Source organism: Phalacrocorax carbo, chromosome 7 (assembly GCF_963921805.1).
Source record: "Phalacrocorax carbo chromosome 7, bPhaCar2.1, whole genome shotgun sequence".
NCBI classification, from domain to species: Eukaryota; Metazoa; Chordata; class Aves; order Suliformes; family Phalacrocoracidae; genus Phalacrocorax; species Phalacrocorax carbo.
The window spans coordinates 50602736-50626720 of NC_087519.1; the positions used below are offsets into that span (position 1 = coordinate 50602736).

Genomic DNA, 23985 nt, shown 5'->3' on the forward strand with positions numbered 1-23985 from the left:
CTCCTTCAATTCCTTGTCTGCCCAAACGTCCAAAGATTTGGACAAGCACATGAAAATTATTCTCAGGTTATTTTAGCTGGTCTCTAGTTATTTTTCTTTAAAGGAAGTCCTGAAATTACTCTTAAAACTTGTATTGGATTATTTTTTAAAAACAATTATTCTGGGTGTAATTTTCTTGTTTATAAAGAAGGTCCAGACAAAAACAAAATAGCCATGATAGTATTTACAACAAAAGTCTTTAGTCACTTTTAAAAAACTTAAAAAAAATAATCCCACCTTAGATACTATATATGTATTTTGTGTTACGTTATAAAAAGAAGTTTGTTTTCTGTAAGGACGTGCTGAACTATAGCAGAATTACATCCCTTTATGAATGGTAATGCTTCTCTGGGAGCAATTTTCAGTAGGAATAGGTTCATTTTCTCCAAGTTTAGGCACTGCATTAGCATCTGAGGGAGGACGAGGGGCAATTTTTTGCTGTTGCAGCAAGCATTTGATGAACTTTCGGCAGGTAAACAAGGGATTAACGAACATCAGCCCTGACATCCCCTCAGCTGACATGGATATTAGAAGAAACTAACCACTCCCTGACATTTTAAAATCACCATTTACTAGGCATTCATTCTGAGAGTTAACTCACTGACAGTGAGAATTAAAGAGTAAATGGCCGGCTTGAGCAGTATAACCATCTGATCCCTGTGTTAGCCTCACAATATGCTTAACAGGATTTCCATCTTCTAGTTCCCCCCAATCCAATTGGATACACAGTTCTGGGTAACACTGTTCTGGGGTAGCTGCTTCCAATGGTCAGGAGTATGGCCTTTCTAAAAATCAGTATAAATAGGTAACACACCGCATGAGAGCTAGGCAATTGTTAACCTTCTCTCGTATTTCTTGTTGGAACAGGAAGATTTTAAGTGAATGCATCAAGCATCTTAAAAGCTAACAACAGCTTAGCAGGTTAAATGTGAAATAGGTTTATCAGATCAGCGTAGTGCTCTTCTGGTAATTATGTTTTTACAGCCTGGTTAGGGGATGGTATTGGAGAAGGGCTTGTGATGTCAGAGTGGGTAGGGCTTAGAAGCAGGGATGAGGGCTAATCAAGATAAGTTCAATTTGTATTTAAGGTAAAGTCAGCGTTAGTTAAGGCAGTTTTTGACATGTTAATCTTGATGTGTTTTAAAAGCTGCCAATCACATTACTGAGGCAGCTTGAAAGGAAGACATACAGTGAAGGCACATACTCTTGGATGTTCATGGTGTCTTCATTTCACCCAAAACTAAGGTCTTCACAATAGATGTAAGTATACATGAAATAAAATTTAAAAGTGCTAGTTTTTAATGTAAATGGCGATGCAACATCTGCTAAGCAATACCAAGAGGTGTATGATTTTTCAGATTTTGATAGGAAAGACTTCTCTCCCGATAGAAGCGGCACAAATCAAAGCAGACTTTTTCACGGTGTTCTTTAAGAGCAGCACCGGGCTGCAGAGAGTAAAGTTAGGAATACGCAGGGGGTGATACAGAAAAAGTAAAGTATGTGATGAACTATGTTCTGATTTGTCAGCAATCTGCTACGCGTTTTCTTACGGGCAAATATTCCTGCGTATTCAGGTGGAAACATTGTACTTTTTATGACATAAGCTTGATCATTTTGGAAGCTTTTAAAGGTCTGTTTCACAAATGGAGGATTTTACTCTGGGAAGGCTTGTCATTGCATATTCAGGATATTTCTAGAAAACTCTGGACACAGATTGAGTTGCTTAATGTACATGCACAAATGTTTCACTGGCTTGTCTAAACGTATCAAAAGATTCTTAAAAGCTAACTGGTTAAAGTACAATAGAAAAACCTCAATATTTTACAGACACTTCCCAGAGCAGTGGATTTTCTAAATAAGTGTGCAGTCAGAATTAATCAAGGCTATCATCACACAGATATATTTGGCTGGTTTAGTCTGATGCACCTATAGTAGATTTATGTAATTAAAATTTTGCCTGTGAGCCCAGCCATTGCAACAAACCCCAGTGCTAGCAGCTTTGTGGAACACCAAAGTATGCAGTATGATATATTTTGTTCCTTACATCTTGTTAGTATCCGACTGTGTGGGCAGAATTGACTGTAGACTGAGAAGGGCTTGGGCACTATTACTTTGCCTTCAGAGCTAAAATTTCAAGTTCTTCAGTTACAGAATATGTGACTTTCTGTATCTCCCTGGTGCCCCAGAGATACAGAAAGAGTGAGAGAGAGATATAATCCTGACTCAAGTGATTTTATCATGGTCTGATCCTGGAAACCAGAGCTGGAAATGTTCGGTCTGCTCAAGATACTGATTTCTGAGTCTGTTTACAGGAACAGGTGCGCAATTTCACATGTTAATCTCACAAGGGGAAAGAGTTTGTATTAAAACTTGACTTCATTTATGAGTTTGGAAAATAACAGTGGTTTTTGCATCTGATATCAGTGACTGACATATATTTTAACATATCTGCAAATATTTTTTAGGATGAGTGCGTGCTGCCTTTTGCTTTGTAATAAAGCAAGATAACCTGAAATGATTAATGACAAAAACCCGCACCATCTTGTTTTACCTTAATGGTGTAAGACACATCAAATGCAGTTCTCTGTTTTATGAGGGGATTTTGGGAAGTCCAAGGGATAGTGCTGCAATATTTAATACCCTAATTGAAGAGGGAAGGTACTGAGGATTCAGTACAAGTTTTCTGGATTCAAACTCACAGTTAGCCAGTGAAATTAGAGAGTTGTTAAATAAAAATAGTTTTAAACAGCCCTTCTAAAACCTCTTTCCACTACTGGATTTCTTTTGGCACTGGGAGTGTTGTCATTTGCACTAGTATTTCATGTTAAAGTGAGACACAAATCCCACTAAAATCCAACTGCATTTCATTTGGAAATACCAGCCTTGCTCTCCAATCGTCAGAAAGCTTTTCATCCGAAGACTTCAATTTCCAGTATTTAAAACATAAACAATAAAAGAACTTTTTTATGCTGTAGAAGTAAAAATGACTAAAAAGTAGAAAATACAGAGTTTAGTTTCCCTTTAACTGATCCCACTTGTGCCACATCTTGCAATCTTTAGGCTTCTGAAAGAATCAAAGCCAAGAGGATAATGTTTCAAATGTCATCCCTAATTATGAAATAAATCCACAAGGAAAACAAATTACATCATGCTTGTATCTCAGCATATATAACTGATGTAATAGAGAGACGTGTCCTTTGTAAACAGCTTCTCCATGCGCCAGTTTGTCAGGATACGGGGGGTGTACAATGTTACACACACATGTGTGCACACACACACTTGCTCTGCTATGACCACTGTTTTCATTAGTTCTTGATTAGTTATTTTACTCAGTTTTTTAAAAAGCATAGTTAAAGAACTCAGCACACCCAAAGGCTCCAGCTGGGATCATGCTGCTACAAATACGAATGAATAATATTAGCACTGTGGTTCTGCAGAAATCGTTCCTGTGGTTACAGCACCGAGCTGAGACAGAGAAGTGCTAAGCACAATTCGCACCTCAGCCGCTTACTGTCCTGTATCTCCATGCCTCCAAGGCCATATCAAAACAGCAGGACTGCTTCTTTCTCCTCCACCATCTGTCTGTCTCACCTAGTAGGCTTTGAGAGCTCTTGCTGTGTGTTTGTGCTCAGCACAGTGCATCTCCACCTTTGGTTTTAGTCAACACATTAAGCTGACTGTTGCCTTAGCAGCACAAAGGAATAACAGCTTCCCTGTGCCCCCGGCCATTCCAGCGGGACAAGATGAATGAACTCCTATTATGAGCCTAACTTAGTTCCTGGAGGATTGAATTTGCCAATACTAGGCCTTAATTTCTTCCCGAGACCAGTATGCTTAAAAGAAATACGAGTGACTTGCTGCTTGCAATCTTAACAATTAGATATCTCAAAAATGGTGAAATACCCATGTCTTCACTTCAGTGCTAAGGCATGCAACACAAACACTACTGGCTGACACATGCAGTATAAATATAGTTATTTTCCTTTCTTTAGGGAATGTATCGTTCTCAATCCAGTTTTAGGATTACACTCTAATCTCAGTCTCTGAGCAGTCTGTGCCCACGTATCTAGGATTAGAATTTAGCCCTACAGCCTCTCCAATGGTACCTCACCCCAATTAAGAAGACATATTTCATGCTCCAGTATGACATAATGTTGGTAAAATTGCTTTCTTTCTTTCCAAAAGTCATTTATTTTGCTGACTGTGGGTTCTTGGATAAGTACAGTCTCTAGTTTTATGACCCTTGGCAGAGGTTTAGGGCAAGAACCCTTGATACAGCAGTTAATAACATTAAAGTATTAATAATATTGGAATATTTATATATTTTTAAAAACAGCATCTGATTTCTCAAGTAATCAGGAGAGGTTTTTCTAAAAAGGGGGCCAATGGGAACGAAAACAAGACTACGCATGAGTTTCTTCATCTATTTCACTCCTAAGCATGTATAAATGTTTATATTACATGTTTAGCTGATTTCTCTGACACAGATTTACCTCAGCATTCTAAACAATACTCAGCTTCTCCCAGACAATCTGTGGATCCACTGCAAAGGTACACTGAACATTGCTTTAAAAAAATGCTAAATCTATGTGTTTGAGATAAATAAAAGCAGTATTAGTTAATGAAAGTCTCTAACAACTCTATATTATATGTAAGACCATACATTTTGCCAATGCAATTAATGATACAGACACAGAGACCGCTTTAGACGTTTTGAAGCTGCGCATAGCATGATTAGATTTGCAAATGCTTCTGGTTCATGAAGTTCGTGTCTTGCCACTTCTCATCTAATAAATTGAGACAGAATTAGTACTGGGTGAGTGGTTCTGCCTGCTGCCAAGAAGGGTTTGCTAAGGGTAAGACTCTAAAGGTGGAGATTAACTTGTCTTCATCCCTGTAATGTGCTGTACAGCCAGGATTTGTGCAATAGGATCAGAGAAGAGCCATATATGAATGTAACACTGGACAGCTGGTGTGTATGAATTTATATGAACCCTGATGCAAGATTCTGAGCTGTTCTCAAATCCCAGCTAATATATGTATCAGAGGTAGACTTTCCCTGTTCCCTCAGAGATCTTTTTTGGCTGATGTTGGTTTCTAATACACTAGTTGTTATGAAAATAGTATGAACCTTAAGTACCCTAAATTTGACCTGCAAGGCAGAACCCCACCTAAGTAACCAAAAAAGGTGGTTTTCCAAATGGAATAACATAGATTAGTCAAGTTCAGTATCTCCTCCTGACACAGTTACATACAAGTCTTTATATTAGGTTATTAAACTATTTATCCTACCTGATCAATGCAATACCTCCCTGAACAGGAAATTCAGGGAAACAAACATATACATACGTAATGTGTCCTTTAAGCAAAATTTAAACTGTACTGATATTCTGACATTCATCTTGGGAAAGTAGATTAGAATTCTGATGGAAATAACATCTCAACATTTTTACCATGAATACCAGAGTTATTTTTATGTATCTAAGAAGAAATCCAAGGTAAGTTAGCTAGGAGTGACTGGCACACCAACGAAAAAAACCAGAATGGCTTCATGAAGCAATTCCAGTGAAAACCTTAAGGAATCAAACCCTCTTTTTAGCTCACGTTGGTTCAAAAACTGGGTCAGTGGAAGCAGTAAGCTACAGCTTTAGTGGAGGAAGATGCCAATGAACTTCCAAGTCACATTATTCCATGTTTTTTTCAATACTTCGTCTTTTCCATGTCAAACCAACAGACCACCTAGTCTACCTTTGGAAGGATAAGTTGCTTATGTGATGCTCTGTGAATCTTGGTTACCTAATGGATAAAAATCTATCAGTAAATAGGGATGAACTCCACTGTGGATACTGCTGTATTCGGTACCCTACATTCAGTAAAAATGTCAGCATTTAAAAGAAAACCTCGCTTTTTAAAAGAAAAATTTTAAGAAAGTCCTTAAATAGTTTCTGCTTCAACTCTGAAAGGAGACTATGTGAGAGACTACCTGTCCACAGACAGTGTAACATACGTCACATCCAACACAAAATCCAGACTGGTTTTGGGAATTGCACAGACTATACAGAGAACACCACAGCACTGGTTTCTAACCACAGTTACTGCCACTTGGTTGTTGATAGATGTCTGTCAGAACAGGCAGGGTATATGGGATCCCATGTGGAGGTGGTGGATTTGGGTCAGAATAGCTGGGTCTTTTCCCACTAGTTTTTCCACGTTTCTACACTTTAAAGTTGTTTCAAATAATTTTAGTCACAGGTGTGATTTTAGAGGGGAGCACAGAAGTTGTAGGGAGGCCTGATAAAGAAAAAGCGTCTTTCACTTGTATGTCTCTTTCCCACAAAGGGACAGCTTCCCCAGAATAAAGTGCATTCACAGCTATGATTTTAACAGGGGATTGAAGCATTCTAGCAGTTCCTAAAAAGCAAAAGTACTACAGCTGGTCAGTTATCTGAGAGAAAAAACTTTTCCAATGTTAATACTAGGGGTTTTTTTTTCTGATTTACTGGAATAAAAATGTTAAAACCTCCTGTTCTTTCCATTATGTCTATCTGGACCTCTGCTGGTTGCTTTGCACCTTCACATTCTCTAGTGAGATGCACAAGGCAAAGGCCAGGCTGTAAGGAGGTTAGCATGGAGTTTAAAACTGCAGCTTTGTTTTCCAGAGTATTTAATACACAGCCACTCATCCGTGAAAGGAAACCACCTAAAAGGCTCACTGGACCAATATGGTATGGCAAATACCATCAACCCAGTTGCCATCTATTTTTTTGAGCTGCTGTAAAGTTTAGTTCAGCACTAAATCGCTTTAGTACTGAGCTTTAAAATGCTTTAGCAGCTCAGAAGCACTTTGGCAGCTCAAATGCTCTTCATGAAGCACCAGGCATCCTAAACCGCTTTAAGTCTAAAGTATCCTAAAAAAAAAGGCAAATGGAAACACGTCCAGCGGCACATGTTCAGATACACATGTCAAGAACAAAGGACATGGTGCTGTTCCTGGATTCGACAGGCTTGTCTGCTTCCAGGAAGACCTGAATCTTGGCCAACACACAATCTAGCATTTACAACATTTACAAATATAAAGAACTTTGTTTTGAGGGAACACCAAGTGTTTGTGTAAGTATAGCTTTGGTCCAAGTATAGCCTCCACTCTCACCCTTAATGGCTGAAATGACTAACTTGCCTACGCTTTGGAAAACTAATTCTGAGGCTGAAACCAAGTATTTTCACTATACCAAGGAAATGGTAAATTCCTGAATCATGTGAGTTAGATTGGTAGCTTTCCCTTAAAACTTTCTGTAACTCTTCAATAGGTCAATGGCAATAAAAGGAGTTATAATGATTTCTCTAATTTATAAACGTTTTGAGTAACAAAAGATAGGATTTGGCTTCCATCGCATTTTGGATAATGAACAGTTTTTAAAGTTTGGTTCTGTTTTGGAGAAGGACTGGCTGCGAAAAGAGGAATTTTAGTTGTTCCCACTTACTATTTCTAAGGAATTTCTGTATCCTAGGCAGCTGGTTTAAAGGTAAATAAAGCACTTGGCAATTGGATCTGTCTTGTACTCATAACAATGCTAACTTCTCAAGCTGCGTTTGATCTCACTGATACTTGTGCAACACCACTGCCTTTGCAGTGGTCACATATGCACAGCTTGTCCCACAGTTGGGTTTTATCATGCCAACACCATTAATCACAGGCATTGACTTTGTAAGGCTAGAAGCAGGAGCAATGTAGTATAAAAATGAAAACGTATTTTGGCCTGCAAAGTAAGCAAGTTTGGCATAAATGTGAAAAAACAGGAGAAAGACCTCAGCAAAAGGTATCTAGGGTTCTCAGAGAAAGCTGGCATTTTAACATAATAGCATTATCACAACATGCTGAAGGCAAATTGACAAGTAAGCCATAACAAGTCAAACCGTCCAAAGCTGTGGCCATTTGTGCTTCACAGATCACATCTTTGTGGAGTGATTGTTAACATGAACTCAGCAGTTGTCAGCACTCAGCTGAAATGGAAGGTAGCTGCCATGAGGGAATATGTCAGCCATGGCTTCCCTGCCACGGGACTCACCTCCCCAGTGAGAGCCAGCAGAGAGGAATCTGCTGCCCTTCACAGCAGTCAGTCTCCTGTTTCTTAGGTCTCGTTTCTCAATGATTCCCGTGTGCTGGATTTCACGGGAAGGTTCAGAAAGGTGTAATTCACTTGAGCTCTCTCTGACTTTAGTAGATTCTCTGTACTTCTCTCTTTGTATTGCTGAGGTGTTCCTCACTCTTATCTATATCAAATACCAGCTGAACTCTCTACAGGATGAGAACACTTAAGGGTTATATCTTCCATCTTTCAGAAGAGAGAAAGAATACATTTTGTCAGAGCTAATGGGGAAGAAAATGCAACTCCTTAACTTCAACTCACTTAAAAAAAAATTCATTCATTTGCTGTGCAAATCTAGTTTGAAATGAACATACAGATACCCTTGCTGCCTTTAAGCTAGGCTGCTCCCTCTGCCAACTCCTCAATTTAAAGCCTCCCACACAGGATAGCTTTCCAAGATCCAGACTGTGGGTTACAGGACTAATTTCCTTTATGACCTATCTGCACAAATAATCCTGCTGTAGATCATTCCCCCAAAATCCTGAGCAGGGCATACTGCAGTTACTCATTCCTCTGGTATCAGATCATTTGTAATCTAGTCACCTGCTTCTTTGGACAGACTTAGAAATGCTGACGCAATCCACCTCAGTGACACTACAGCTATTCAACTATGCATTTGTAGCATATTAGTTTTTAGCCTAGATTTCTATTCTTCATCTGGCTTTATTTACCTGTACATATATGGATAATTAATCTGAGCCTAGCTGGTTTAATCACTGTTTTCATCACTACAAAGCATGTTCTTTTACTTTTTTTACCTCATTTGGCAGTCCTAAGGGGCTGATGTCATTTGGAACAGCTTATTTCTACCATTTCTCTCCATCTGTTTAACTTAGTTTACAGTAGACAGGGGTCCAAACTATTACAATTCCCAAGTTAAACCAAAGATACCTGCTTTCCTGAGTATGAAGCACATGTCACTGTTCTCAGGGCTGCTGTGATACACCAGGGGCTGCAGGAAAGACTTTGGCTTAATTACATCCTTCCAAGCAGCTGATGTTTCCCAAAATCCTGACTTCCCTTGCATAGTAATACCCAAGGACACTGCACAACCCAGTATAAACAAGGGCAACATTTGCATTGTCCTGAAAACTGTAAGTTTCTATATGGTAACCAATACAATCCACAAGTACTGAAGGGTACAGCTGTGACTGGTAGAAGGACTACCTGCTTATCTGAGAAATAACTTGTGTAGCCTGCTCTGTTTCTTACATTGCTGAATGCCTTATTCTTTTCTTTGGGCCTGCCGATTCAGTTCCTCACAATAGAAAAGTTGTTGCTATCTCCTTGCAGCATGACTCCACGAGATCACATGAGAAAAATGTCTATCCTGGGGGAACAAGGAACACTAGAAGAAAAGCACTTATACCGATTAGCAAGTGGCATGGCAGCAGGAGGTAAGCAGGAAGAAACCTAACTGTGCATTTCATTATAGGATTGCTAATACCTGCACAAGGTACATGAAACAGCAACAGGTTTAACATTTTTAAAGGGTATCTCAAATTTGTCTTAGGAGTAACTGGAGAAACATTTCTCTTAAGGTAATTAAAAGTTAACATGGGGGATTCTTGGCATTCGGAATTTGACCAAGAGATGTTAAGCATCTGGGGAGTCAAGGTCACACAGGAACTCAGCAACAAAAGCCACAGCTGGGCATTATGATGTTCTGGCTCACCACTGCAGGCTCTTCATTCTAGAGCTGCTGCCTCACGACAAGGCAGGCTCCAGCTAATAAGATTTTTCTAAAAATAAAACTGTATTAGAAATGAAAACTCTCAAGCAGAGAACCTAACATTCATGGCTATTCTCTTCTGTTTAACAGGGATATATGAATTATTGTTGATTGCAAATTGCCCTTTGGTACCCTTGACTGTGCAAATCCTGTTTATTTTTGCTGCAGTTTGTATAAAACCACATTATTTAAACAACACGGCTAAGGTGGCAGTAGAAAATTCTTCTTTTTTAGTTGCTTCTGTTAAAAAAAAGCATGATTCACTAACTCACACTAAAATGTTGGCACTTGAGGGAAAAAACCCTATTTTTTCTGGTAAAGTTAGAAAGTGATTCTCTCTGTGGTGTAATTTACTACATTGACAACAGAACTATATATGCTTTGTGTCAGAACTGCGGCAGCGGCAAGAGATGCTAATGAGAAATCAGTTGATGGCAGTAAACCCTCAGCTAATGGGGGCAGGCCAGCAGAGAATGCAGGCGATTCCCTCCCAGTTTGAGCCTCGACTGGTAGACAGGTATTTTGCACTGTTTCTCTATTATAACACTGCAGTTAAAGCATAACTGTGTACGTGCTGTACCTGAGTATATAAAGATCTTAGATTATTCTTAAATAAACAACGTCCTTTGCATACCTGAATGTATTTTCTCCCTGTCAGGGATCTATTACCTTCAACTGAAATGATGGCATCAGCTGACCCAAGACAAATCCATATAGCGTCCCACCTTGGGCCCACAGTCCCACAGCATGCAAACATGCCGAACATTTTGTCCAGCCGCGTTTACCCAGGCCCAGGTAACGAAGCATTGCCTGCATCCTGAAAAGCGATAGAATGTAAACAAGAAAGCAGACTGCACCTACTAGTTTTTCATAGGTTTATCAGTAGCATCAATAATGGTTTATTTTCTTTGGAAAAACAGTCTCACTAAAAGGAGGCAGTCTGCCTACAGGGATTCTAAACTGTGCCAGCTTAAATCTAAACACATCCATTTTAGCTTTGTTAAATACGCTGTTTTCAAAATCATTTGCATGTTGGTGTTCTCTCTTTTTCCTTTTGTATTTTCCAAGCATTTTCACACCTTAACAGAAGGCTGTAGCTAAACAAGTGAGTCCAATCAACAACACTTTTTTCTACATTTAACTCTTGCTCATGTATGAGCATTGGCTGTTTTAAAAGACTATTGATCATATTCTTTAATTATAATATCACATGCCAATTTACTCATGTAGGGCAACTACAAGTCCTTTTAACAAAGGCTTAAAATTACAGGGCGCAGCTCTAAGGAGAAGGCTGGACGTCACAGCATGGCATTACAGCTGTGGCACGCATGTCATGCTCCATAGAAATTTACATATCACTGTAAACAAAGAGGTCATGTCTTAAGGCTCCTTTGAGATGAGTGAATAAATTCTCAATGCCACATAGATCTACAAACAGGAATTTCTGGCTGCAGCTTTTTCCCCCCTAATGGGAATCTCTTATTTGATATGTACTCAGGAGGAAGCGTCATTTAAAATTACATGGCATCTAGGCTGAAAACAGTCTTGAAGGAGCAGGTTTGCTTTGCTTAACCATTGATTGTTATTTTCTGAGCAGCTACATGTACTTCAAAGACATAAGTCACCAAATAAAACCACCCTGCTGTCTCTTGCCTTTATGGATAATGGCAGGTATACGTACCTACAGACCTGATCCTGCAAACACCTAGGCTTCACATTTCCACCTCATATTCCCACCAAAACAAGGAACACAAATAGGAAAAACTTGAAGTCATATCAGCTTCCTGGCAAAGCACATAGGTCAAGCCCTAAAAAGCTTTTTAAAGTATCTCTGCATTGCTTTGGGGTTTGGGTATTTGCTTGAGGAAACAAGTGAATTTTAAGTATTCTTTTCCCTTCGCTTTAAGGCTATAGCTTTCTGCAACCAGAATCCATGGAAGCTGTGGCCAGAAGACAGGAATTGGTTCAAAAGCAAAACATTGCCAGGTAATCAACAGCAAACTTTGCCCTGAGGTACATGCCAGGATTAGGGCAGCAGAGGCAGATGGAAGTGATTAAGTCACAGACTTTTTGTGGGGGTTTTATTTACAGTGACTGAGACACTTTTTCAAATCCCCCAGAGAAGCAGAGGGTCCTCAATTATCTCTGTAAATCTGAAGCTACTGAACTTTCTGCTTGCCCCTATTCTACTTTTAGCCTTAAAATAATATAATGAAACAAACAAGCCACAAACTTCAGCCCCAGCCTTTGAACTCTGGATCCAAACACCCTGAAGTTACAAAAAGTCAGAAGTAAATTTAAGCTTTACAGCTGTGTGCTATCACACACACGTTTTAAGCCTCTGCAGCTGGGCCCTTGGGATGATTAGCTGTATCTCCACCCTACCAGGGTGGACAGCTTTCCCAGTTTAATCGAATAGTCTGAACATCAGGGTGACTATGGAGAGTCCATAGCACACTCATTTCAGTGTAAGTAGTAGCTGGTTAAACAGGCACCAGTGCCCCCTCACAGCCACACCATTTCCATAGAGGAACTCTAACTTCAACCATGCCTGCACTGGGCTTCAGCACAGTAAGACTAAGAGCAAAGAACAGATAAATTCTAAGTAAGCATCTCAAGAGAATTATGACAGAAGCATTTTGAGCTCTTCAGTCAGCAAAGCTTGATTACTGAACTCCTCCAAGCACAAGATTTGCATCAGCAATGCATTTTGTATAGCTCCTGCCACAGGCAAAAACCCTGAGGAAAAACAAGTAAAAGAGCTAGCAGCAAGCAGAGCCAGCACATCTTCCCTCAGCCACAATAGAACTAGTCCTGCCTGGTCAGGCTTTTCCCCTCAACCCACCAAACCTAGGAAAACCCCAATACAAAAGACTTCAGCCTAAATCCACAAGATAACCTTTTGCCCCAGTCTTTTGCTGTCCTGGAAACTCCTGCTTGCTTCACGCTGCTTTCTGCAGCACACATCACATTTAGAAATACGCTGCCTCTTTTCACCCTTTATAGAAACCAAGTGTTGGCAATCTCCTACACTTGCTGCAGCTGTCCTGCTGAGCACCCGGGACCAAATCCTAGTTCTCCAAGGGACTCTGTCTCATACCAAAGCTCAGCAGTCCCCCACCTCCTGGTCCTCAGAGGAGCAGACTATCTTATCTGGAGGAGAGGTCAGGAATGTAATGCTCTTTACTGTTTACCTCCACTTCAAAAGTTGGGTGTGAGTCATGACAACTGGGCAAGATGTACAAGGACATGGTACATACACAAAACACTTCCACTGGATCTCTGAAAACAGAAAGTTAATAATTCAGAGGTTGTTGCAAAGATGAAAGAAGGGCAGAGAAAAAGCCCTGAAAGTTACGGAGTAATCAACTAATTCCTCCTCACAGCCATCATCTGAATAAATACCTTTTGCCCAAACTATTTTCCTGACAGTTTTACATTAACGAGAAGTCTCCTGAAAGTCAGACTGTCTCTGACCTCTTATCTTCATTGCAGTGTTAAGAAAGCTATCTTCATGCACTTTAAAGACTAGGTTGCCTTCACAAGCCCTTTTCCAAAGAAGAATGTGGAAGTCCCACTGAGAGCTCCTCAAAGCAAGGGAGGCAGGCTGAACCATTTCTGGTTTGTGTCTGGCAGATTGGCTCACTTCTCCCGCCTCTCAGCACCAGCTGATGCAGCGGAGTCCAGGAGCTACAGCTTTCTGTTTGACCTCTAGTTTGGCTCCAGGGAAAGCTGATTCCAGCAAAGGTTGGTACAATGGAGACACGCTACTCCTTGTACTCTCCATATCTCACTGGTAAGCCCTCCAACCCACCACGGGCAGGAATCTGGCACAGACCCTGGAGTGCTGGCTTTGTCCACCAGGAGGGAGACAGTTGGACACAGACCACCAGGATCTCACCCTTTCACATTCTCAGGAGCCAGGCACGACGGAGAGTCACTCAGGAGACTTACTTATATTAGCTTACTCTGAATGTATGCACAGGTTCCATAGATAATATAATTCTAGCTCTTTATTATTTACAATATCACTGCCATTTTCCAGTTTTCAGTATAATTTTCTGATTGGTAATGTAAATCACTTATTTTCTTTAGTCTTTGACCCTTAAGACCCCAGAGACAATTCTCCAAATCCCAAGTGAGCATAATCAGTATAATAATGCCTGGATTGCCAATATACAAATAACACTTTTTTGTCTGAAATATTACCCAGAGGCATCACATGGAAGATACATTTTCTCTTCTTTTTAGTTTAATATATGTATCTGGCAGCACATTAAATGTAGCCAGGTTTGCCATTCCATCTGCAGTTTGTGACCTCTCACACACAGCAATATAGGGGAGGGAGAAGAAAAGCAGTACTCTTACCTATTCAACTATCCGAGTTTTAACCTGCCACCAAAAAAGGGTGATGAAGGAACTGAGCTGCCCTAACTGCTTGTGCTCTGTGTGTCTCTTAGAATGGAAATGGAGATGAGTGCTATTTTTCAGCAAAAAGAAATGGAGAAAGCTCATCGGAAAGGGCTACTGGGCCTGGAAGCACCCTTCCTTTACCATGGGATCCCAGCTAGTCCCATTGCTTTCCGTGGCAGGCACAGGCTACCTGAAGGCCACCTTCCCAGCGATTTATACGTTCATCGTACCACCCTAGATGAAATTCACGGCAACACTATGCTCATGGCAACCAGCCCATACCCTCCAGTCAGCACTTTGCAAAGGGAGAGGGGACGACGACCAGGGAGAAGAGCTGGAAACCACAAAACTGCAGACTGTAGTGCCAATGGCACAAAGAACCAAGCTGACGACAAACCTACAGACCCTGCTTCAGCTGCAGCAGATGATGAGAAAGAAGACAAGAAAGAAGCAGAGGTGGAGACCCCAAACAAACACGAACAAAGCAAAAACCAGAGTGAGCCATCTGCAGTTGCAAAAAACTGTAAAGAGTTTGAACAAGGCTTGAGAAAAAACTGTGCTACTCATGAAATATCTGCTGAAACCAACAGCTGCAGCAACACAAATGAGAAGGAATCTAATAGCTCCTGTGCTGCTTTTGATGACAAGTACATGTACCCTTCTGCAATCCCATTCTCAGCATTACCATATGGATTTCCAGTACCCAGCAACCCATTGCTACCTTCAGGTTTGTGAAGTCTCTGCATTACAGTTAGAGTGGCATGTTGTTATTATTTATTTGTATTGATTTGCTCTCTTATTTATTCCTTCTGTTTTAAGCAATTTTTTAGTATGATAGAGTCATGGCAACTTAATGTAGAATTCATATGCTGCAAATAGTAATAACTTGGTAAATCCAAGTCAGCAAAGGTAAAGAGTGGTTTTCTCTGCATGCAAACTGCTGCCTGCTGGCATAATGGAGGTTTCAGCATCTTAGGTAGCAGTGCCTTTCTTTGCAGGACAATGCAATTGCATAGCAAAAAGGCACAAAGCAGTCTCCTAACCATTTCAATGCTCTGTGCCATGCACTGTATTGCTGTAGGATGTCATCCTGTGTTTATATCAGTCCCTGGGGACAACACACTTGTCACCCCTAAGCTGTCAAATTAGCAGCACTTTGAAGTTCTCCTCAGTTCTGTTCAGCATTTTACACCCTCTCCTCTCCTTCTGGTGGTCAGGGGGAAACGTAGCAGCACACAATATACTGATCATAACCCCTCTGTGTGTCAAACAGGACAAGGAATCCTCTTAGAAGCTGCACTCATTTCAGAACAAACTTATTCCTGAGACTTGACCTCCCCAAGAATCATTGTTTCTTTGGTGCTGCAGCTCTTGTTAAATGCACCAGTGCCAGTAGATGAGCCCTGCAAAACTTTCCATTACCTGAAATGAGAACAGGTTGGGGTGTTTGCCCAGGATCATCTAACAAAGACATACTGTATCGCTGAAAAATATATAATGCACATCAAGTATTCCATTCTTGTCTGCCAAAGGAATTTTAAAATAATCAAAATTTCTGAATGAAATTGTGTGCTACCCTCTCTCTTCTGCCCATAACGTTTCTATGTGTCCTTCTAACTCACAGTAGGCACTACGGGCTAGAAAAGGCTTGATTCTGTTCAATTAGTCAAGTTAAAATAACAGTAAAGTCTAAAGAATCAAAAGCATTGGATAATGTACGCATCAGAGAAAACACTGCAGTATGATTTGTAGGTGGAGTGCCTGGTATGGACAGTGCCAGCAGTGGACAAAAGAAGCCACTAGAAGAAACCCCTCCAGAATCAGCTACTCCTGGCTCTTTGGTGGTTTTGGTGTCTAGGACTCCTGTATCTGTCTGTGGCTAAACACTGCTGTTAATCTATTAGGTTTGGAGACATGTAAAAATTCTCATGTTGACAGTAATTTCCTATTGATTTGCCAGCAAAGTCGTACAACCATAACATTTGTGTTTCTTCCACAAAGGAGCACATGGCCTGATCCTGAATGGAGAAAACATTTCTTCCATTGAAGACATTCGCAAGTGGACCGTTGATGATGTATACAACTTCATCATTACCCTCCCAGGCTGTTCAGATTATGCCCAGGTGATTATAAACATTCATCACATTTTCAGGTCTTTAGGACCATCTAGATTTCAAGGTCATCAAACAGACGTAAATGCTAGCGATTAACTGGCTGCCACAAAGTTAAAAAAGTATTCACTGTGCTTCAAAATCTGAAGCCACTTGCTTCTTAAAGGGAAAGGCAGTCCATGCTGTGAGAGGTTACCTATGCTTCTGCTGCAACCTGGAGCCATTGGTCATGACACATACCAGGAGGACCAGCAGCAAAACATCAGCATAAGAAAAGCATCTCAATTTTTTCACTTCACATGCCTTGCACAATTTTTATGCAGATTAAAGCAACTTTGCATTTTTAGATATTGGTATAACCCACCTACTGCCCCGAGCTCTTATAAGTATCATTCTATTTGAAAAATGGAAAGCAAAATTAAAAATGCAAGAAAAGAGGTTGAAATCTTGTATATTCCTGGTAAAGCCTTAATGAAATCAACACTATTCTTTCACTGGTAGCTGGCCGCTCACTTCCTAAGGGGGAAAAAAAAAAAGTAAGTAACCCTCAAACATTACAAAGTTCCCACTTGCCAAGAACAAGTAGAGAAGCTACAGGCAATTGTGCTGATACCCACACACCTAAACAAGGGACTCACGCTGCAGTTAGGAGATAACTATGAAGAAGTAACACTAACATTATTATTTCCTCCTTTTCTTGTCTATGCCTCAGGATTAAGCATAAAAAATAACCAGGATTAAGCATAAAAAATAACAAGTGAAGTTTGTTTTAGCACACTGTGATATGTTCTATTGTTTCATAAGATATTTAAAGACCATGCTATTGATGGAGAAACCCTCCCACTGCTAACAGAGGAACATCTCCTGGATACAATGGGAATAAAACTCGGACCAGCATTAAAAATCCGCTCTCAGGTATGATCATTAAATGTCTGCCAAAATGGCAAGTCACAAAGATGTGAAAGAGTCAGGAGCTAACAGGATGAATTTTTACAGACTGAAACACGTTTTTTCTCACTGAGAAGGTAACTACCACAATATTAGGAGAAAAGAGATTACTCCAGCTTTCGCTTCTCTGAATGTTACAACAGTATGTAGAGAGACACTAAGGGGAGGCTCGGACTGACAGTTTGAGAGACACTTGAAGTGGAGACAGGATACAACACTGGAGACTAGGCTGAGGTTGGAAATGGGGCAGACATGTTTGACAAATAAACTCAGTTTCACTCTGCTTTTCCCTTCCCAGCTGGTAAGAACTGCTCTGATACATACTTGCTTTTGCTCCAACCTGGCTTTTAAAACATAAAGTAGAGGTTTCTACATCCTTTCCGGGAATATAATCTCATACGTTTCACAGACAGGCTGTCCCTCTATGTTTAAAGTTTTCTGCTCTCAATTTCATCAAGTAATATCAACTCTCTGTGTGTTTCTTTGTTGCCTGGTTCTCTTCCTTGTCTTTAACCCCTTGCTCTCTCTCACTCTTCTCTCATAAAACCACCTTCCCTGCTCCTGGCTGGCACTTTGCCTCCCCTGTGTCCCTTGGGTGCCCCAGCACCCGGAGAGCAAGAGGAGCCTGCTGTCAGGTCCAGCAGACGGGGCTGTTTCCCCAGCTAAGCATTGCCAAGCTCCTTCCACAAGAACGTGGGCCTAGAAAAATATGAGAGGGGGAGAATGGAAGAGGTTTTTTTTCACTTTGCTGACCACTGATAATCCTTCGAGATGGCTGGGATCTCCTGGATGTCCCTGGCATTACTTACACGACAGTCAGCCTTGGTGTTTAATAGCTTTAACACTATCTCAAGAAGCAATTGCTGCAATTGTGGTTTTTGTCTTTAAAGGTGTCTCGACGTCTGGGCAATGTGTTTTATATGATGAACCTTCCTCTGTCCATGCCCCTGCCTCCTGCCGCAGGCAAACCCCCCGAGCAGCCCTCCGACATAGCCTCCCCTCTTCACTGCAACAGCAGTGGCGATACGCTGGATAGCCCCTGCTCTCAGGACCCAGAAACTTCAAAAGCAGTGGAACAGATCGTTTCAGAAAGCAGGGAAAATCCATGTGACACAGCTGGATCTCAGGCTGACTTCCAGATGATCACTTTTCAGAAAAGTTGAGCTGAGTCCAGGACATAAAATGTCTTTAATAATACAGGAACCTCTAGTTACAAAGTGTTCAAGAAGATAGCTACAGTCTGAAACCTCTGTATGACTGCGGCTGAATGAAGTAAGCTGCAAACGCAGCATGAGGAAGTACAGTATCTGAAAAGCATCTAAAAAATGCAACTACAAGTTAGTGCAATTACTTTCAAGTGCAATTCATTGAAAAGAATACCAGTACAGTTAACAGGTAAATTTAATTTTTCATTAAAGCCCAGCGTGTTCACTGAAATCTGTCAGAGACTCAGAGTGCGCTGTCTGTCTTACAGTGTGTTCCTGCTGAGAAACTACAAGGAAAAGTTACAGCTTCCACACATAGCTGACTTCTGCTTCTGTCAAACAAAATTTATACAGAAAATTTACATGGAATTCTGTGAGAGAGTATGGAATTGCCTGCAGAATATACAGAAATATACCCTGACCCAGCAAATTGAGTTAATTCCATTGCTGTTCTAGAACTATGCCTTTCTAAGTGCCTGGGAAGGGTATACAGTGTATAGATGAGATCTGCGGATTAAACCCTGAACATGAAAATACTGTGTGTAACAGCGATTTTAATTATTTCGAGGCATTCTTATCAACAGGGTTTGAATTCGCTCTGCGTGATTGCACAGCTGAGCTGAGCCGAGCTGAGGACAGGAGGCAGCATCAGCAGACTCTGCCACGAAGACCAGTCACTGGGGCAGCAACGTTCCTGCAAGCAGCAGTTTTAAAGCCACCCGGCTCCTGCCAGCCTCTGCCGCAGCACCCTTCCCCTCAGCTCACCTGGGCAAGCCATGGAAAGCCCTTCACGCAGCAGCACGTTCAGTGTTCTTCAGTTTGGACGACGCCATCAATTTTAGCCTGAAATCTCCCTTTTCTCTGCAAAAATATTGTCTCTCCTCACTTCTGCTACTGCTGATACATAACCTCACAGCAAACAAGAACCACAAAATAGAGTTTTTAGCTAGGGATAAATCCCCAGCATTTTATTATGATTGCTGTGTGAATTACCTTTGTTCCCTCTTTAGGGGTTTGGCCACACACCAGTCTTCTGCTTAGGCTTTGGAAGTCAGTACACTACAGTGCCATCTCCTACTCTCCTCCTTGCAAGAACACTTCCTTACTCCAATGGACACACAAATAGTTTTGATAAAATTAATTTCTGTAAATCGAGGATTGATAGATGTGGATCTGCTCTATTTTGCTACTTTAGATTCCCTCCCCTTAGTTTAGCTGTGTGGCCTCAGATACTTAAAAACCAAGAGGTACACTGCTGTCTGAACAGTGAGTGACTGAACACAGGGGGAGAGGGAGTATTCCCCTATTTTAGACTGTGAGCACCTGTTCTTTAGCCTGAGATAAATTATTTTATATCTTTGGTATATTTGTGCACTAGATAATGTGCTTAGATGTTTTCAACAGCAACTTAAGTAGTTCACCTTACTATACTGTCCGAACTTTGCAGCCTTGAGAAGAAGGGCAAATATCTATGATATTCCTTTCTGACCTTTACATCTGTGATCTGGTGAAATAACAGGAGTTTTGCCCAAGATTATGTTTTATGCATCACCTGTGGTTTTTTCATATATGGAACTGTTTACTGAATACTCACTAGTGTTCAAAACAAGCAAAATTAAAACCCAATGCTAGAAAGTTTAAATATAACTCCATAAGACTCTTTAAAAGATGTACAACAGCAATATTAATCTTGTACTGGCAATTAGTTTGCTGTTCACTTTTTCTCAATTAATTTCAAAAAGTGTTAACCTCTGTTCTCTTAATTAACTTTTCTACATTTTTTCATGGCTTTAAAACTTAGTAAGGCAGCTTGGAGAGTTTCATGTTGAATTTGGTAATGTGAATGTTTACTTTTTCAGATTTTGGGTGAAACACAATTGTCAATGTAAAAAAAACATATTCTATTTGAAACACTTTTACCTGTTATTTTCATGTGTAACATTTCGGATTAATTACACAAGAAAAAACTGTTTTACAGTAGATTTAACTATTGTGATTTTATGTAGATTGTTCATATATCATGAGGGAAAAAGAAAATATTTTTATATAGTAAAAGTGTTCATTAAAATAAAAAAACCCAAGGACACCAATTCTGTTTAGCAACTGAAACGATTTCTAACTTTTTTTTTTTGTACAATTGACGATCATGTTGACAATGCCACTTATATAATTAAACCCAGTTGCTGAATTGGCTCTCAAATGGCATCCTACCTCCTCATTGCATGAAATGTTTGACTTAATCCACATGAGACCTTCTCCACCCTAGAAGAGGAATCTCTGATACTTTTCCAGGTCAATGAGGCCACGAGATGTCGCTGCAAAGCTACGGGAGGTTATCTACCAACCCACCAAAGTGAAATGCTGCACACCTGAAGTACAGGAGGCCTGTTAAGAGCAAGAGTATGAAAACTGAAACTTGTTTTTCTCAAGTAACAGCAGAAGAGCTTGACGTGAAATCCCATACAATAGGGAAGAAAGATTGAATTCTGGTTCTGAAGAGTGTGACTGTTCTTGTAAATGGCTCAGAGGTGAACAACGCCGAAAGCAGAGAAAGCTCGGATGCAAACTTTGCAGACTGGTACTACTTCTGCAATTAAAAAAAACATACGCTACTCTGCACATACTGGACTATTCTTCCCAAAATGACAAAAAGGATGACTTCATGGCTTCCTGTACTGGGGGAGAGATGTGCCAGAGCAGCCAAAATGCAATAAGGCCTGGACTGCATACAGCGTAGAGTGAAATAGGAAGGAAAGGGATTTACCCAAACAGACAAAACCGATTCTATTTCTAATGAAGGAAATACCACTGGTAATGAATGTTTCCTCTCCTACAAATGCTTCACAGAGAATGAAAAAAAAAATAAAAGGTAAAAATTTTAAAAAGACATAGAATCAGTAGACAGACCCATATTTTCAGATCTCGATGGTTTTCAGAAATTATGTTTATATGTAAACATTGAGGCCATACTGATTCTCAGCAGCTATGTGTTCTTTTGACTTTTAATGCTTATTCCAGCTGCAAAGGGGAGTAGCTAGCAATCACAAGCACGTAAGAAAGCTGGCAGAACTGTGCTACTGAATGACTTTCTGGTATCTATGCCACCACTGCATTCATTTTTTCTGCTATGCTACTAAAATCACAATGAGATGCAGATGATGTATTTTAATATATGTGGCATCATTATAAACGTTTCACTTAACATCCATTGCTGTATTAGTCTGTAATAGTGATACAGTTAACGAAGAAGAGAATGTTTTTTTATGAGACATTGTGAAGTATCTGATTTTCCCTTTATCTACATTAAAGGTGTAGACTCCTAGGGACAGGGACTTTCATTTCTTGTTTTTATAGGGCCAAGGTTAAAGACCAGATAAATAAAAAAGCATAGCAAACATGTAACAAAATGGTTCTGTACTATAACTGATTTAGGGAAGTCCTGAAAAGGAAGAAATGGCTTGTCCTTCCTATCACAACCTGTGTTTCTGACCTCATGATTGCTGGAGATGATGATGATGTGGAATACCTATACATATGGACCTAAACAGATAATTCTCTGCTCAATTCCTCAGGTGAAAAATCTCTTAAAAATGCAATGAATATACAACAGTTTGGCAGAATTCCAACCTGGTCCTCCAAGTCAGGCAGTCATTCTAATCTAACACATGAAAACAAGAACAGGCAGCTAGGTCCACAAGGTGATGGTATTTCAAACTGACTTATATCCATATATGGACTTACAAAACTTGGTATTCTAAGACCTTATACAATCATGAATCCTCCACAAAATACATTTCATAATGTCAATTTATCCTTTGAGTGGGAAACAGAAAAAAACAATCACCTCCAGTTTTTAAAATCACCTCTAATTTTTAAATCTAAGTAGACACTTCTCATATTTTAGACTTTCCAAATCCCTAATGTAATGTCAATTGGTTGTGTAGTGTTTTGAGTCACCTTCAACATCAGATGTTTTACAGAAAAGCACCCAAAACTAGATACAGCTCTTGCTTTGGTACCTTGCTCTGATAATGGCATAACAAATGTCCTACATAAGCCCTTTATTGTTCACTGGAAAATAACAAGTCAGCTCTGTGAGGCTGAGTGTTCATCAGGGTTCAGCTACCCATGAAGCCTGGTTTTGGCTAAGCCCTTCATGTTATAATAAATAGCTATATTGCTATTGCAGTTTCAGTGTAATAAGAACACACGATATGGTAAGGGGAAAACTCACCTCCCCTTTTTCTTTTGTTTGGGGTTTTTTGGAGGGGCGGGCAGTTGCTTTCTGCCTTTGCATTTGCATATCTCTTTTCTTTCTTTGGGAAGGCTTTGCTCCTACTATCACCTACGTTGAGACCACAAGAATTATTCTGTTGACTTGGACTTTATGCAGTCTTTCCTTTGTCCCAGTGCCAAGTTTACCTAAGTCTGTATTCTTCCAGACAGACATTAGTTCTGCTACTATCCACACGTTCTTCTCGAACCGACAATTTCTCTGTTGGTGAGGATGCCAAGTCTTTTACCCAGTCTGTAGAAAAGCAGAACCTATTGTCTGGGTTGTACAGAGAGTGACAGTATTTTTTCTTACAGCACAGCAAAGACACAAATAGATGTTTTGCTTTTTCAAAATTTAAAAACACATATATCTGGCATCTGCGTGTATGAACTACTGAAATAAAAATCAATCAACCAAAACAGCAAACAAAAAAAGCACTGCTGACCAAGGGGAAAAAAAGAAAGCATCAAGCCAACCTGGTTTTCATCTTTGCTGATTACCTTTCAGTTTACAAACAGCTGTGCGGGACAGGAGTGCTGCTCACTCTGTGATTCATGGGCCTCCAGCAGTCTGTAAACAGCCTGCACTGAAAGATGGTCTGTAAAGCAATCACCAGCTTCTGGTTGAATCTGTAAGTTGGAGAGATGTAAACTTGAGAATCACGTTTTTATAAAACAAATATTCTTAACTCAAACACTTGTAGTCATAACAACAAATGTATGATGCTATAAAATAATTAGAATTTCTTTTTTCTAGTGCTATATACTTAAATATTACCATTCTTCTCCCCCCGCCACTGCCAAAAAAACAGAGATACAAGCAAGCCTTTTTTATTATTATTTTTCCCCCCAAACCTCATCTGGTTCTTCAAAAAATTGATTTCCATTGAACATATTTATGTGTCCAGGTACGGCCCCACTGACTCCAGCATGGTCTGCTGGACTAGCAGAACTTATGGTGGTCTTTAGGAAGACCTATATGTCACTCCACATCAGGGGAGTCAGGTCTTTAATATTAGAGTTCACCAGTTATTGCTAAAATAGAAATATATTCTTGCAATGAGCAAAGCTTGTATTTGAAATAGATGAAATTAATTACAAAAGGACCAGAATCA

General features: G+C 40.1%; 2 protein-coding genes across 3 annotated transcripts in view; one reads left to right on the forward strand and one right to left on the reverse strand.

The window, feature by feature from the left end:
* LRRC31 (leucine rich repeat containing 31) overlaps window positions 1-11616 on the reverse strand; it is a 33011-nt gene extending 21395 nt beyond the window's left edge. Inside the window, exon 1 of the mRNA XM_064457965.1 lies at window positions 11600-11616. The gene's annotated coding sequence lies outside the window, so the exon portion shown is untranslated. The remainder of the gene's footprint in view (window positions 1-11599) is intronic.
* Window positions 1133-22071, forward strand: SAMD7 (sterile alpha motif domain containing 7). Of its 2 annotated transcripts, XR_010373915.1 has the most exons (10): window positions 1133-1299; window positions 9480-9583; window positions 10309-10435; window positions 10577-10713; window positions 11826-11904; window positions 14379-15058; window positions 16333-16454; window positions 17247-17357; window positions 18281-18785; window positions 18865-22071. XR_010373915.1 is itself a non-coding variant. In XM_064457967.1 (9 exons), exons 2-9 carry the CDS (start codon window positions 9481-9483, stop codon window positions 18551-18553), a joined length of 1632 nt encoding a protein of 543 aa, XP_064314037.1. In that variant the 5' UTR covers window positions 1133-1299; window position 9480; the 3' UTR covers window positions 18554-22071. The 2 variants fall into 2 exon arrangements, 1 of the variants encoding a protein (XP_064314037.1); XM_064457967.1 differs by having other exon boundaries at window positions 18281-22071.
* The last annotated feature ends 1914 nt before the right edge of the window (window positions 22072-23985 follow it).

Bases quoted from the DNA above. Each gene is read 5' to 3' on its own strand.
- SAMD7 (XM_064457967.1), top strand. From the start codon at position 9,481: ATGACTCCACGAGATCACATGAGAAAAATGTCTATCCTGGGGGAACAA. The intron at 9,584-10,308 runs GTAAGCAGGAAG...GCTTTGTGTCAG, and splicing joins AAGTGGCATGGCAGCAGGAG to AACTGCGGCAGCGGCAAGAG. The intron at 11,905-14,378 runs GTAATCAACAGC...TGTGTCTCTTAG, and splicing joins CAAAAGCAAAACATTGCCAG to AATGGAAATGGAGATGAGTG.